Source organism: Ipomoea triloba, chromosome 4 (assembly GCF_003576645.1).
Source record: "Ipomoea triloba cultivar NCNSP0323 chromosome 4, ASM357664v1".
Lineage (NCBI taxonomy): Eukaryota > Viridiplantae > Streptophyta > Magnoliopsida > Solanales > Convolvulaceae > Ipomoea > Ipomoea triloba.
In genome coordinates, this window is record NC_044919.1 from 8691490 (window position 1) to 8707584 (window position 16095).

General features: G+C 32.1%; 3 protein-coding genes across 3 annotated transcripts; 2 read left to right on the forward strand and 1 right to left on the reverse strand.

Moving 5' to 3' along the window:
• The first annotated feature begins 181 nt into the window (after positions 1-181).
• Positions 182-1688, forward strand: LOC116015656 (rRNA biogenesis protein rrp36-like). Its single transcript, XM_031255794.1, has 3 exons — positions 182-392; positions 485-546; positions 638-1688. The coding sequence occupies exons 1-3, from the start codon at positions 309-311 to the stop codon at positions 1362-1364; spliced, it is 873 nt and encodes a 290-aa protein (XP_031111654.1). The 5' UTR covers positions 182-308; the 3' UTR covers positions 1365-1688.
• Positions 1689-1981: 293 nt separating this feature from the next.
• On the reverse strand, positions 1982-4241 carry LOC116014970. Its single transcript, XM_031254944.1, has 2 exons — positions 3372-4241; positions 1982-2350 (listed from the first exon to the last, which is right to left on the reverse strand). The coding sequence occupies exons 1-2, from the start codon at positions 3599-3601 to the stop codon at positions 2293-2295; spliced, it is 288 nt and encodes a 95-aa protein (XP_031110804.1). The 5' UTR covers positions 3602-4241; the 3' UTR covers positions 1982-2292.
• Positions 4242-10872: 6631 nt separating this feature from the next.
• LOC116015273 lies at positions 10873-14155 on the forward strand. Its single transcript, XM_031255304.1, has 3 exons — positions 10873-11087; positions 12878-13134; positions 13657-14155. The coding sequence occupies exons 2-3, from the start codon at positions 12964-12966 to the stop codon at positions 13852-13854; spliced, it is 369 nt and encodes a 122-aa protein (XP_031111164.1). The 5' UTR covers positions 10873-11087; positions 12878-12963; the 3' UTR covers positions 13855-14155.
• The last annotated feature ends 1940 nt before the right edge of the window (positions 14156-16095 follow it).

Sequence of the window (16095 nt, forward strand, 5' to 3'; positions counted from 1 at the left end):
TTAAAAAAAAAAAAAAAAAAAGTTGACAGATTGCAGAGTGAGAGAGAGAGAGAGAGAGAAGTGGATCCCAAAATTTGAAAAATATAAATAAAATACTCAGCAAAAGCATAGTTTGGACCCCAGCCGTTATTAATGTGCACAAGACAACACACAAACCATTACCCCCAACGTTAGCTTTTCAACTTTGAAGTACCGTTGGAGGCATTCCTATTCCTACAACCTTGAAATCCCCGAAACCCAAAAACCCCCTTTCTTTTCATTCAAAACTATTCATTCCCCTCACCAACATTCATTCATTCCTCTTCACCATGGTCTGTTTCCTCGCATGTTTTGGTCTCACCAAGAAACAAAGACGCCGTAAGCCCCGCAACAAAACTCAGCCCACACACCAGGTACGTACGAATCAAGAAAACAAAAAAAAATGTCTGTTTTTTCTGTTTTCTGCTAGTTTTGTTCTGTCTGTTCATGACCCCATTCGCTTCAGGTGCAGGGGAGGTATGTGCCTCTAGATTCTGAGAAACCCGAGGAACCGGATTCCGAAACTAGGTACTAGTTCTTGGATCTTGATGTTGTGTCTTTATCTTCAAATGCTGTAAAAGATTAGTAAGAAATTCTGGGTTTTCTATGGTTTTTGCAGAAGTGATGGTTCTGTAAGTAAAGAATCACTGGCTGTAAAGGTCAAGAAGAAAGTGAGCTTTAATTTGAATGTGAAGACATATGAGCCTTTGCATCAAGAGGAGATTGAAGATGATGATGAAGAGAAACCCAAGTGTGAATACCCTTCAGACTATAGGTACTATAATTGCAGGGAGAGTTTTGATGAGGAGGATGAGATACAGCTCGAGGAGAGTGATCTCGAAGATGATGAGGATATTGATGATTATGACGGTGATGATGAAGATTATACTCGTGACGATAATGAAGACAATCATCATATGTTAAAACAGAAAACAGAAAACACAGCTGCGGTGTCAGGTGGAGATGAACCGAAGAGCAGAGTTCTGTTGTCTGATTCATGTGAATCGAACCGGAACACTAGAAATAGAAGTCAGTATGTGAATTCTGTGCTAAATCCAGTTGAAAACCTCACTCAATGGAAAGCAGTTAAAGCACGAGAACGAGAACGAACACAAGTCAAGAATCAAAAGGAGAACATCAGACTCGAGCAAGAAGAAGATCACAAACCTGCAATTGCAAAGTCACCTTCAGATCCTCTATCTCTGTGCAATAAGCGCAATGTGAGTGACTTCCAGCCTCCATCGCGTGACCTTCAAGTTGACGCCAGTCTCTCGAATTGGTTGATATGGTCCGAGAATAAACCGCCATCAGGAGCAGTGTCCCTGCAAAAATGGGCAAGCTGCTGAGCAAAAAACACAAATGTAGACTACAAAGAAGGGAACCTGGGTGCTATTTTCTCGTGGTCTGCTCTCCATACTGCTTTTCTTTCATTTCCAATTCTTTCGTACTCCATTTACCAATTCCTTTGGGATAGAATGTTACCAGGGACTTCTGTATGTTGTCTGCAAATGTATCTGATGTTGTTTGTATTCATATACCGAGTGCACGGAAAATAAGAGATTTCCAGTTCTTCATGTACAAGAAAGAGAGATCTCTGATGAGTGTTTTGCAGCTCCAAGCCAGTATATGTGTTTATAAATCTTTACATATTAGGTGTTTTTGTGAGACAAGCCATTGAAGCACTAACAAAATGCCCTCTATGTTTCATTCATTACTAACAGGCCAAAAAGTCACAGTTCACCTAACTGCATCAACCAACATTGAGTTGCAACTAAGGCCAAGATAAACATCTAAAGCACACCTTGGTTACATTTCACACAAAAACTATGTAGAGACAGAATAACCAGCATTAAAACAACACAACAAAAAAAAAAAACATTAAGAAAAGGTTGTTGGGCAAAAGACAGTTTGTTTATATGCATGCAGAGACAGTTATAGAAACAAAAGCGATGGCACTTCATCGTACACAACAATCAGGGACAGTGGTCTCTTATTAATCATAAGAGTACATATACACTGTTATTCAGTAAAATACAATGATGTCAAGAGTGTAGACTCAGTATGTTACATATGACACAGCAAGTCCTATGATCTATTTTCTATAAAGAAAGTAGTTTTGGTTGGCCACGTGAACCAAAACGATAAATGATATGCTTTTGCAAGAATCTGCTATTACTGTCACTTGTAATTTGATTAGAGAATCAAGGCAATTACCCCTCTGGCTTGGGTAACTTCATGGGAAAATTAGCTCAATCGTGTAACAAATGATAAGAACTACATTACTCTACACATACAAGAGTCCGATTCCTCTTCTTCCGAGTCGCTTGTTTCACTGCATCCAAACAAAAACTCCCATTAGGTAAGCCGTTGTAGGACAGAGAAATTATCTACTTAGTTCTAATTTCTAAAGCATGCTTGCGTCAATCATTGCGCTCATCTCTAAAGAAGGGAAGCAAGGTATTGAAGTCTCGCTCTCTCTCTCGATCAAATATTTTCTAACCCAAGTACTGACATAGATTTCCAAAAGGCTCATAAATGCAAGTATCTGCTTGGCACTGCTATATTTGGAAGGGATAATGAGCGGTATGGAAATTTAAATAAGATTTTGAATGTAAAAACACAACTTAAGTGGGGCCATCATAATATATTAAAAAATAAATAAAAAGCTAGCAAGAAGATTTAACATTGTGCTTGTCTTGGTTCTCAAAAGAGCTTTCTTTGTAAATTAGTGTCTAGATACCTGAAATAAAAGATCCTAGTATCTACGCAGATAAGACACAGATCTACAGAACCACCATTTCACATCTATGGTTTTTAACTAAGAATAGTAAAGGGCCAAATCTTAAATCTTCAGTTTATTATACGTGATTATATATTTCTATCCATCTATAAAACCATGACCCAACCCTTCAGGTTCTACTTGTACCACTATCATCCATCAGAAACGGTGATCTACATTATGCTATCACACAGAATCAGCAATGGAACCCGGGATACAGGGCAGTCGTTAACTCGTTATTTGAATATTTTATTACTTTTGTTGACAAATATTGAGTTTTGAAGTTTTGCCGGACTTACAAATAGCAGACTACAATTATTTCGAATTCTTAAAACCAGATCTTCTTCGAATCCCAGGCTCAATAACTATACAATGCACTTGAGTCTACTGCTTTCTCACATAACAAAATGGATAGTTTAAATACCAACTATCCACAGTGAAAACATTAAAGCTTACATTATATTGCAAACTCCAACTAATAAGATCCTCGAGAACGAAATTTAAATGGACAACCACATCTACTACTTATTAAGCATCAGGACAGCATGAAACCAAAGAAACTAACATAAAATACCTTGGTTGGAATTCCAAGATCTCAGCAAGCTTATCCCCATTTCTATCATTCCACTGCACTTTTAGCTTGGGATTTACAGGCTTTTTCAATAATCCACCTCTCTTAGATGGCAGCAAGGACTTTGATTCATCTTCATCTTCTTTCTCCCCATTCAATACATCTTTTTGAGATTCCATTCCTTCCACAAGCTTATTTTTACCCAGGTTCAACTCATTATCATCCATATCCATTGCCAAATGTACAGTCACAATCCTTTCAGCTCAAAGTACAACCAGCTTCAACAACCCCAGAGTTTTTCAACACAAAATCAAGACACTCCTCTCAGGAAATACATCAAACAGTTGTATTACAAACCACAATCTCAGAAAGATTACGACTTTGCAATCTCTACTGCTCAATCTACCAAATTTCAGGCAAAATCTAGAAACCTATCTGAACCAAATCCTGAAAACACTCAGAAGATATAAATATATAATCACCGCTGTGCCTGAAAAAAGAAAGCGTAAAAGAAAGAAAGACTCAAACTTTTGCGCTGACTTTGAAGAATTGATGCATCATCTTCTCCCAAAAGGTCAACGCCTCTGCAATCCCTAAAATAAGGTGGATAATCTCCTCAAAGACTCAGAAACCCAAGTGGATTATAATGAGTAAACAACATAAGCATTCTTGAAAAACCGGGTTAGCACTAGAAAATCAAATGGATAGTTGGATACTAAATTGAATATAACAGAAGAAATCTAAATATGTCAAGATTTTCTATTTCTTTAGTTCTGAAAGAGGGAGAGAGATCTAAGACCCTGTAATTGGTTTCTAGAAGGGAATCACAGAGCTCAGAACTCAAGAGACGCAGGAAGTGCGCGTACTGTGTGAGTGGTGGCATTGCTAAATACTTTACAATTATACTTTGCTAATTATAAATCTATTACGGAGTAATTTCTAATTTGCTATTAGGAATAAATTCCAGTTTAATATATACTCAAAATAAGTATAATTTCTTTTGAATCTAACTCTTCACTATTTTTAGTAATCAGAGTAATTAAATGAATGTCAAATCATTATAAATTTCTCATTTAAGAGACTCTCTTAAATAAACTCACTCAATTACTGACTAAAGCTATGACTTGTAATGAAGCTCTCGCATGGTTAAATCAAGAGAAGTGATGGAAGTTTGTGTTCAGTCTGATTGTCTCAATCTGGTTCAAGATGTAATTAGCGAGAGGTTGGATAGATCTTATTTAGACTCTATTTTGTATTGCAAAACTCTTAGTTGTTCGTTGTCATCTTGTGTTTTTCGGTATGTCCTTGGATTAGCGAACCAGATCGTCCATGCTTTGACTAAGGTGATTGGTTCCAGTATTGTGGTATGAGTTGAGAAGGTGTTTTCCCTCATTTTCTTCATGCTTTGGTTTAATAATATGCTTGTTGGTTTTCAAAAAACTCACTCAATTATTGTTAATATTCATATATACGTTATCTTGGCATATTGGTCAAATATAATTAAATATTTATCATTAAACAAACAAGAAAATATTTGTTTGAAAATATTGAGTCAACAGATGCCTCCACAGAGACTCGAACTCACTCCCTTCCATATAGAAATGTACACTGGGTGTCACTTAACCACAAGGTCTTTCACTTTAATTACCTTTAAAAAAATTACCTCTAATAGGTAATCACCAAAAAAAAAAAAAAACATTAATGTTTATCACATTGAACTTACTAGAGCTAGGTTAGCAATTTGTTTTATTAAAATGTATGTATTTGTATTAAACATTCATTATAAATTCAAAATGTTCACAATGACAAGACTTAAAATTTATAGCAATTATGAAAAAATTGTCAAATAACTCATTAAATTAGATTTGTTAGTGTAATTAAACTCTAAACGCAAAAGTCATTTTGTAAAATAATGTAATTGACATTTTTTTACAGTTGATTAGAAGTATAATGTAACATTTTTAGATAATGTATTAATGTGGCACTAAAGTTGACTTCTATGTGGCATTTAGCCACTTATTCAGGGTTAATTGTGTAATTTGCATTATTGATAAGTAATTAAAACAATAAATTGGGGGTTTTTTTTTTAAAGGAATAAAATAGAGGCAAATTCATAGCCAATTAGCCATGGGCCATGGCATGCAGTTCAGCAGTTGTTTGCTTGGATTGGAAACGACGGGGAAGACAGGACCAACCACCGACATGTTATCGTTAAAATCTAACGCGTTGTTTGCTTGGTTTTTGTGAGTTTTATTATATAAGGTTTTTTTAGGTAAATATGTAAATGATACTTATATATATATAGAGAGAGAGAGAGAAATTATACGGAGTATTTGATTTTAATGATGTAAGAATAATTTTATCCGTTAAAAAGTAATAGTACAATATTTGTAAAGTAACATATAACTGTATCATTATAGAATACAGATAAAAAATATTAATATCATAATGACCTAAATTATTTGCAATATCGCAAAAGCATAATTAAGATATTGAGTTTTGTTCTATATAAGTTAGAAAAAAAAAACAACTTTAACATAGATTTGTTTTTAAAAAAATTCAAGATTCCTTATTTATAGTCTTTGATGCTCAAATTTGAGTGCTAGGTATATAGTATGGGTAATTAATTGACCAAAGCTCATATTAAATGTTATATTGTATTTTTTAATACGCTCTAACATATTCATAGTATATGTTCAACAATTATGTTAACTATGATGTGGTTTGAACCTAAGACCTTTCGGGAAATCAATGAGTAAGTTAAGAATAATAAATAGTTAGACGGAATATTCCGTTACTAAAGTTTACACTGACGAAATGCAGAGGTGTTTATGAAAAATAAATGATATAATAGAGGATAAAGTATGAAAAATATTTCTTTTTTAAATATTAAAATCAAAATAATATGAATCATTCATCTTAAAAATAATTGGACCAACATTATATATGTGTGTGTATTTGTATAAAACATTCATTATGCCATCGATTTTTCAGGCAAACTAATTGATGGATAAATACTACCCGAGTCTACCACGGGTCAACCCCGGAGCGGAAATAAGGGGCCGACCGGGGCCCACCCAGCTGGGCCGTATTGGGCCCAAGTTGACCCCTCGAGGTCGACCTCATGGGCTAACCCCGGCCCATGAGTCGATCCCGGGGTCGTCTTGGCCGAGCCCCGGGCTCGGGTCCCGGCTTGACGCGGTCTTCTCGGCGCAAGACGCGGTCCTAGGCCGTTAGAGTGGTTCTCTCCGAGCGGTTGGGCCTAGGATTAGTATAAAAGCATGCAACATTGTCATATTGAGACATCTTCATCTACTTTGTCCTAACGACATTCTTGTCCTATTACTACACGATCTTGTAATAGCTTTATCTTTTATTCAATATATAAAATACCTCTGAGGTACACTTTGATCCATTACTTGTCATACCCCCTATAATCTTATCGGGTTTATTGATTCGGGCTACCCGGGTTAATTAAATCCATCACTAATTAAATATTTATCATAAACAAATAACATTAAATATTTGTCACCCTCAACCATAGCATATGCAACATGGTAGGTTAAATTCATTAGCATCAATTCCAATTGTAGTAAGAAGTAAATTCATATTTCAGGCTTTAAGTGAGTTTCATCTACGCTCAATATTAGTCATAATATTTGAGCTCAATATTAGTCATAATATTTGAAACATCGCCTATATCAATCCCAACACTTGTAAAATCCAAGAAATCTCTTCTATCTACACACTTCAGTGTAAGTTTCACCAAGTTGTTATAGAGTTTTGTTTTTTTAATTTCTTGGTAGTAACTCCAAAGCTTTTTTAAATTATTATTTTGATTACACTTTATTTGAATTTTCTTTCTTCATAGCTCTATATGGTTTTGGTGTGCACTAATAACAAACCTTTAATCTTTACATACATTTTGCCTTAAAGTCTTCTAGTTCCCAATCGTGCATCATGGCATGCTATTTCCTTACGTCACCTCTTTCCAACCACAGTTAAAGTTGCTATTGAATTATCATAAATCCAACAAAAACCATCATGGCTTTAGAGTTTATTACCGAAATGGTCCCTCGACTATTGCGAAATTGCCAATTTGGTCCTCGACAATTTTTCGTACCTAATTAAGTCCCTCGACTTTGAAAATTTTAACCAATTTGGTCATCTGTTTATTTTACCATTAAAATTGGGACCAAATTAGTAATTTTGCTATAGTCAAGGGACCAAATTGGTAATTTTTCTATAGTCAATGGACTATTTCAGTGAAAAATTAACTACCAATTTGGTCACTTGACTATAGAAAAATTACCAATTTGGTCCCTTGACTATAGCAAAATTACCAATTTGGTCCCAATTTTAACGGCAAAATAAACGGAGGACCAAATTGGTTAAAATTATCAAAGTCGAGGGACTTAATTGGGTACGAATAATTGTCGATGACCAAATTGGTAATTTTGCAATAGTCGGGGGACCATTTCGGTAATAAACTCATGGCTTTATGTGAGTCTAAGGATTCTCCAAGATAAAAGAGTTATGTTGTTTTCTTAATGTAGACTATGAAAATGCATAATACTTAGCTCAAAATGATGTCATTGTACCCTAAGTCCTAACTCTGTCAGTTTCCCCCTATATATAGAATAACTATGCTAAGCGAGTTTCCATAGAATAGGGGTTAAGCTATATCTACCACGTATACTACTGAGACTCTGTTTGGCAGAGTTTATTTTAAGCTACTAATAAGCTATAAGCTCTGTTTGGTAATGTTACTAAAATAAGCTAGTAGTTTAAAATAGGAGCTTATTTTTAAACGATACCTTAGGTAGCGTTTCAAAATAAGCTAGTAGCTTCCTAACTTTTTTTTCCATCTTTAACCTTATTATTTTAAAGAAATGACATCATTTACCCTTTCCAATTAAAACATTTTTGGCTAAACCTTTTGGACTTTTTCTCTTTAATATGTTTGGTTGTAATTTCAATTTGACATTTGTGTTTGAACATTGATTTTTGTATGAACTAATCTTATGAATTATAAACATTTTGTTTTACTTTATATATATGTTTTCAAATATTTGCTCTTACTTTATATTTTATTAAAATATATTGATTTCACTATTTTATATTTTAATATATAAACAAACCTATTTAAATTTAAAACTATTTAAATTGTACGAAGATGTCTTTTTTAGTATTTTTACATTTATCAGCTTATCAAAAAACTAATTTTACCAAACACTTTTAAGCATAACAACTAACTTATTAGCTCTTCAGATTTCAGCTTCGAGCTTATAACTTTTCAGTTTTCAACTACTTTTCAACTTTTAGCTACCTTTTCAGCTAGGTTTGCCAAACATAGCCTGAGACTACTACTTCTACTTACTTTATTTCTTTATATATGCGCGCTAGCTTTTTGACGACTGGAAGGAGAAGACTCACCTCTCTCACCAGACTCGTCCCTTATTTTCTTGTATGGGAACCCCATTCTTTAATGAGTGAAAGAAAATAGTTTATGAAAAACCCTTTTCAAGGTCATATCAAATTAATTAAGGAATCACTATTTAGCCAAATTCATCATGATCAATGCTCTTAGAGAAAGCAATCTAACCCAACATATATAGGTCAACTAAGCTTATTAATTGCCCCACCATGTAACATTTAAGTGTAAATTTTGATTTATCTCATATATCACATAATGGTAATAACATAGTTTGAAAGCAAGCCTAAATTATACTTTTACTATATTCAATAAGTAACTGCACAAAATAGTGGATAAAAGCAACACATGATAAGTAACTATAAATGATTAAAAACAACATATATAAATACAAATGATAACCACATGATAGTAACATATGGTCCATCTATTACGCTTTGCAAATATGAATAACATGCCACATGATAAAAGCAAACACTTGCGTTCTACCGGTGCCCACATAGCAATATCAATACAAAAGTACAATTCTATATATGCACACTGCATACTAAAGTAAGCTATGCTCACTATATATAAATATTAAGAGTCCATTTAAAAATCCAAAAATTGACTTACAATCATTTTCTAGATTTTTTTGTTTGTGTTTGAGTATTCAAGAAAAATAAAGTCAAAAGAAAATATTCATTATGATCAACAATTTTTTTTTTTTCAATTTGACAAGAAAATGTCTTCCTAGATTTTTAGTCGGAAGACATTTTTTGACTTCTTTATTTTTCTTATCTCACATCTTTTTTCTTTTTCTTTTTCTTTTTCTTTTCAAACTAGTTTCTGGATTGTTATTACCACTACCACCACCTTATTATTATTATTATTATTATTATTATTATTATTATTATCATTATCATTATTATTATTATAATATAACAAATAATATGTTCATTTTCAAAAAAAAAATGAACCAAAAAGAAAAAATACAATTTATTAACTTTCAACCAAACAGGAAAAAAAAAGAGATAATTTTCTGACCATCAACCAAATAGTAAAAAATTAAATTCTTATTTAGAAAATGAGTCATTTTTTGATAAATAGTTTTCAAGTTTTCAAACAAACTCCTAAGAGGCCGTTTGGTACTTTCTCATCAATTAAATTCATGAAAAAAATGTTTCCCAAGAATATATTTGATGGGAACACAATTTTGTTGGTTTACAATTTCCCATGACACTTTTTAAAATGTCTAATATATCCTTCCTATATACTATAGATACCTAATATATATACACACGCATAAGGCATACACATATATAATATATACATCATTGCAGATCTAATCAAATTACAAATCAGATTATATATGAAAAAGTAATTATGTATTTGAATATTTTGATAAAGAATGTGTAATGATGGGAAGGTCAAATTTCTTATATTTATAATAGATTTGTAACATAGTAGTATGACACTAAAAAGGAAAAATATGTAATTGAATAAGTCCAAAATGGAGGAATATGTAATTTAGGCAGAAGTCATTTTCCGCCTCTCACAAGCCGAATGTTTCCAGCGAAAACTATGGGAAAACTATACCATAGTTTTCGCCGGAAACCAAAGTGCTCTGGTTTATCACTGCAGAAACCAGAGCGGCGGGGAGATTGGTTTCAGCCGGAAACGGGGAGTTTTTTTTTTAATTAAAAATATTATTTTTAATATTATTATAAATTATAAATATTTTAATATTTTAAATAAAATAATAAAATAATAGTATATAATTCTACTAATTTTCCAGAAAATGAACCAAACACACAAAACTATTTTTCATAATATTTTTTTTTTAATTTTTGAATACTACTGACTCCCATAACTGGGACACTAGGTACCACTAGACCACAAGGTCTTTGACGCTATTTTTCATAATATATTCATACACTAAAAATGAAACTATTTTCTGAAAAAATGACACATTTTCCAAAAAATACTTTATATAAGTCATTTTCATCTTTTCCAACAAAAAATTGACGCCTACGGAAAATGAATAAGGTGGCTATCGGAATGACCATTTTAACCCAGAGGTCTGAGCCAGTGAGCCCTCTCTGTCTTCCTCTGTTCTTCGCCACGACTTGTTTCACCCTTCTGCAATCGCAAACTTCACTCTTCATTCTTCACCAAGCAGTAGCAGACTGCATTACTGCCTGTGCGCCATAGCCCGCACCTCCGCCGCCTTCGCCTCAAGCTTTCGGTCAGAAGCTCTGTCGACCGTTGTCCACTCGTGAGTCGTCAGTCGACCGCCTCCTCAGGTTCGAATGATCAAATCCTTAACCCTAAATTCCTGGTTAAAAATTGATTCTTGAAGACTGTTAGGGTATTTTGGTCCCTCTAAGAATTGCAACGATATTGCTTTGCCATCGCTTAATTGCTTTCTCAATTGACAGCCAGAACAGACAGGATTTTGTTATGATACTAGAATATGCACCTAGCTAATCTTCTTTGGTTCTTCCCCCTTCGTATGATAATCTCGTGTTATTATCTATGCAAATAAACCATTGTTTGATGATACATTTGCTTGATTTTGCTTCAGATATGAAGTTAGGTTTATTTTGATATAACTTAAGGTGGACTACATATGTATATGATTATATAATTATACTGGCAATTTACTTCCTCTTGGTCATTTGTTACTCAAAAGATGTGTGTAGTCTAATTACTGAATTGTGAATTGGTGAATTGTTAATTGTTTGTTGTAATTTATAATGTATTATGTATCCAAACCGTTTTATCGGTGTTTGATATTTTGTCATAGACATTTTTGAATTGCTTGAACTTCGCCCCTACTCAACTTTATTCTTGTCTCTGCACCTTGCGGTTACTATTGGTAGATGCTTTGTACTTGCCTCATTGACATTGCTCTACTTCGTTAAAAAAGTTAGCAGTTTGTCTGTCTTTTCTCGTCTTTTACTTTGGAGTTTGTCATCCAGTAGTTTATCTAAGTTCCATAAAGTTAGGGCTTTTCATATGATCTTTTAATATGCATGTGATTGGCAGGCTATGTTTCTGAGTATGGTGACTACAAATAGTTCTCTGTGTCTTGTCCTTGAAGGCTTGAAATGTTGCAGTTCATATATGGTTAAGCATTTCTGTCCAATTCAGTGTGAATAAAGTTTTAACACGTTAAAGAAAACACTGATCTTTTAGTGGCTTATGCCACATTCGTAATGGTAGAAAGATTGGTGCCTCTACAGTTAAAGAGGAGGAATTTTAAGCACTATGACTTCAAGGAATCCCTTCAATGGGTTATGATAATGTTTAGACTATCAAGAGCCTTTAGACATTTATAACAAAAGGATCTACTATAATTTTTGTTTTTCTGACTTGACCTTGATCAGTTTCCACCAGGTATGTATCCTATAAGGGTTGCTGTTTGTTTAAATTTTCTCCAACTGCATCATTTACTGTAGTAATCCTTTGTTCTACAGCAGCAAGATGAGAGCCAAGATTTTTACTTTGCAAAATACTAGTTCTGCATTTCTGAAAATACTGAGAATAAGTTTAGTATCCAATCATGCATTTTAGTTCAAATATATGAAATGTAACACACAGGCAGTTGCCAAGCTATCATATAGCCATGACACTTTTTACATTTCTATTGCCAAATGCCTTAATTAATAATTATGTCTGGTTGAATGTGTTCTTTTAATGAACACTTAACTGTGAAATGCATGTTTATTCAAGAAGCATAAATGTTCAAAAGCAAATAAGAAGTCAGTTAGTTCTACCTACAATTTTTTTTTTCCAAATATTTCATCCTCATACAATATAAATAAACAAGGTTGTCCCATCTTGGTCTCATATCAATTACCTTAGCTTGTACATAAATCTTTTATTTTGTCTATGTTTTGTGTGGTGTCTGTCATCTTAAGCATGATGTCTTAATTTTATTCAAGTAAACTGCAGACCATGTGGTGCTAGTTGCTTGCTACTCCACTCGTACGAAGCAAATCTCCTATAGATTTATCAGCAATACTCCTAATGATATAATGGTTTTATGTTTATTCTGTTGGTTAATTTGGTAAATTTGTGCAAATGCAAGGTTATAATTGTCAATACGTGTAAAGTCAAGCTTCACCAAAAACTAAAGCCGGACATTGATTTTCTAAGATCAGGAGAGGAGCTATCATGTTTGGGACAGCAATAAGGTACATGGTGGGGAGGAAGCCAAAGCCAAAGATGAAACCGATAGAGCTGAAAACCCCACCAGAGCAGACACAGACTATCACAAGGGTTATTTTTGACATTTTGAAGGAGCATGGTCCTCTCAGCATTGCTGATACCTGGGAACGCGTAAAGGTAATCAATCACCAATTGCATTTCCTCAAAATTTTAAATTTACTATATATTTAATTATTTATAGAAAACTTGCTCTTTTATCATTTTTTAAAAAAAATTAATTATTCTAATCCAATGCTTACTAATTCAACTAGTGTGCCATCTGAGGAAAAAGAAGTCTTTATATCATCATAAAATAGTGTTTTTTTTTCTTCTAAATTTGGAGAATGCTGTAGTTGTACTGTTGGAAAAAGATTATCATATGCTACACTAATGGTTTCTAAATTTGTTGTATGCTAATGGTGAAGTTTTGGAGTTATAGCATATTTGATTAAAAAGAAAAACACAGAATCTCTAGTTAAGAGGTTTATGTAATGCGGTAACTGCTTTGCTTAGGAATTTTGATTGATTAGTTTCTGTGATGTGCCTTACGCCATTTACTGCCGGCATATGAAAGACCTCATTGCTTGAACATGTTGCTTCCAAATATCGTGAAATGTAGGTGACACTTAACTGACTTGTTATTCGGTTTACAAAACCCAGGAAGTTGGAGTCCGAGGATTAACAAGCAAAAGGCACATGAAGATAGTGCTAAGATGGATGAGGGAAAGACAAAAGCTTAAGCTTATATGCAACCATGTAGGTCCCAACAAGCAATTTCTGTATTCCACCTGGTTTACAAAACCAGACATTAAACCAACAACACCCGGAAGAGGCACTTCACAGGCTAAGTTACCCTAATCCTCGAGCTTGCAAGCGGTTATTTAATGTCCCAAGTACATCTCATTTTGAATCGTCGTTTCCTATATATCCCAGAGTTTAAACAGATGGTCAGTTCTGTTGCCCTTTAAACCAAAACTAGTGCGGTATAGATTATAATGATAACCCACAATATGAAATAATGCTGTTCTTGTATAGGGATAGGCTTTTTTTTTTTTTTTTTTTTTTTTGGGTTTCTTTTTCTGGCCAAATTCTGTTTGAAAAAGATGGTATTTGATGCTTTGTAGCCACATGCTTTATATCCATCCACATGTCACTTACACATACCATGGAACATTAATAACTATCTATATCTACTTCAATGTAAAGCTTTAGCCGTGCACGGAAAAATTTTTGTTATTATGAATTTAAATAAAAAATTTAAAAATATAAATATATTAAAATGTACAATATAATAATATAGTTGAATTTTCATATATTTGGTCAAGTATCTATTATCATAGCATACAAAATTAAAATTTTACTCCTTCCGTCCCTAATTGTTTGTCCCATTTACTTTTAGCATACAAATGATACTAACTTTCTAATTTTGCCCTTCAAAAGTAGGTATTATTTGTACACAGTATAATTGTACTTACCTCATCAATGGTCTAAAAAGTTGAAAAGTCAAAAGGGTAATTTGGGAAATGTAGAATGATAGTTATGCTCAATTTTAGAAAGAGGACACTATTTTGGGACAAACTTAAAAGGAAAGTAAGACACGTAAAATGGGACAGAGGAAGTATATGATTAATATAATCTCTAATCATGTACATATTTATATAAATTTATAGAGAAAAATATACATAATTAAATTGAATTATTCCTAATCCTATTTCATATATATTATAATTCTAACAATATGAATAATAACTAAGAAAATTATACTTAGAAATTAAAAAAATATAAATTATAAATTTTATATATGTGATTTTAAACTCTAATTAGACTCATTTTCTTATATGATTGTGTAATACAGTGTATATACAAATAATATTTATTAATATGTATATATGCAAATTCTATAATATAATTTCTGTAATTATAATTTATATTGATATATTATAATTAAAATAATTAAATTTAGAAATTAAAAAATTAGCATTTTAATTTTGTATGATTAATATATTGCACAAGTATATGTATATATGTATTTTTAAAAATATAAATATTTATGAATACATATTTTGTTAATTTTATAATTTTATTTTTAATAATATTTTATATTTTTTTAATTATAATTAAGAAAATTACATTTACAAATTAAAAGAATTTAATTTTTAAATTTATATGGATTAATGTAGTCCCTAACTATATTACATATTTAGAAACTTTTTAAATATTTTTGAATTTTTAATTAAGAGTATGAATTTAGATATATTTTAAAATAATTTTTTTATAAGTAATCATTGTAGTAATTAACGTGTATAATTACACCAGTAATCACAATTCTTTTAAAAAAATGTGTATATATTTTTATATTGTACAAAATACTATAAATATAATATATGTCTACATAAATGGATAAAAAGAGAAATGGATAATTTTTATTATTATATAGATATTGATAAATATTATATAATTTTTTTTCCTTGCATGAAAAAACATTCTTATTTTAAAATTTTACATTGATATCTGAGTTTTGTGTCAAAATTTACTATGGTGATATTTTAAACTTTGAGTAACACTTGTGTAAGACTGTCTTACAATTCTCAATCCATAAGACGGGTCGGATCTTTGATTAATGGATCAAATATTTGATTAATGAGTCGGATCTTTGACCTCATTAATTAAAGATACGACCCGTCTCACGGATTGAGTCCATGAGACGGTCACACACAAGTTTTTGCCTTAATATTTGGTTTGTTATCATAAATAGTAATAGATGTCTGGAAACCATTTAGTTTTGTTTCTAAATATTTTCCAACCCATAAATGTACACAATCAAACCATCTCTAGATCATCATTTAAATAATAGGTCCATAATAGACTTGGTGGTTTAATATTTGTAGATCTATGATATGTTTTTAACTAACTTATTGAAAGTTTATTTCTTTTAGTTCTATTATCTCTTATTATTATTCATTTTAAATTGATAGATCTCGAGATGATTAATCATTCTTAAATATGTGAATTTCAATTAATTTAATAACATTATATTTAAATGTGAGACATTTACCCAATAACATTATTTTTTTTAAACTCCGCAAATGTAAGTTAGTT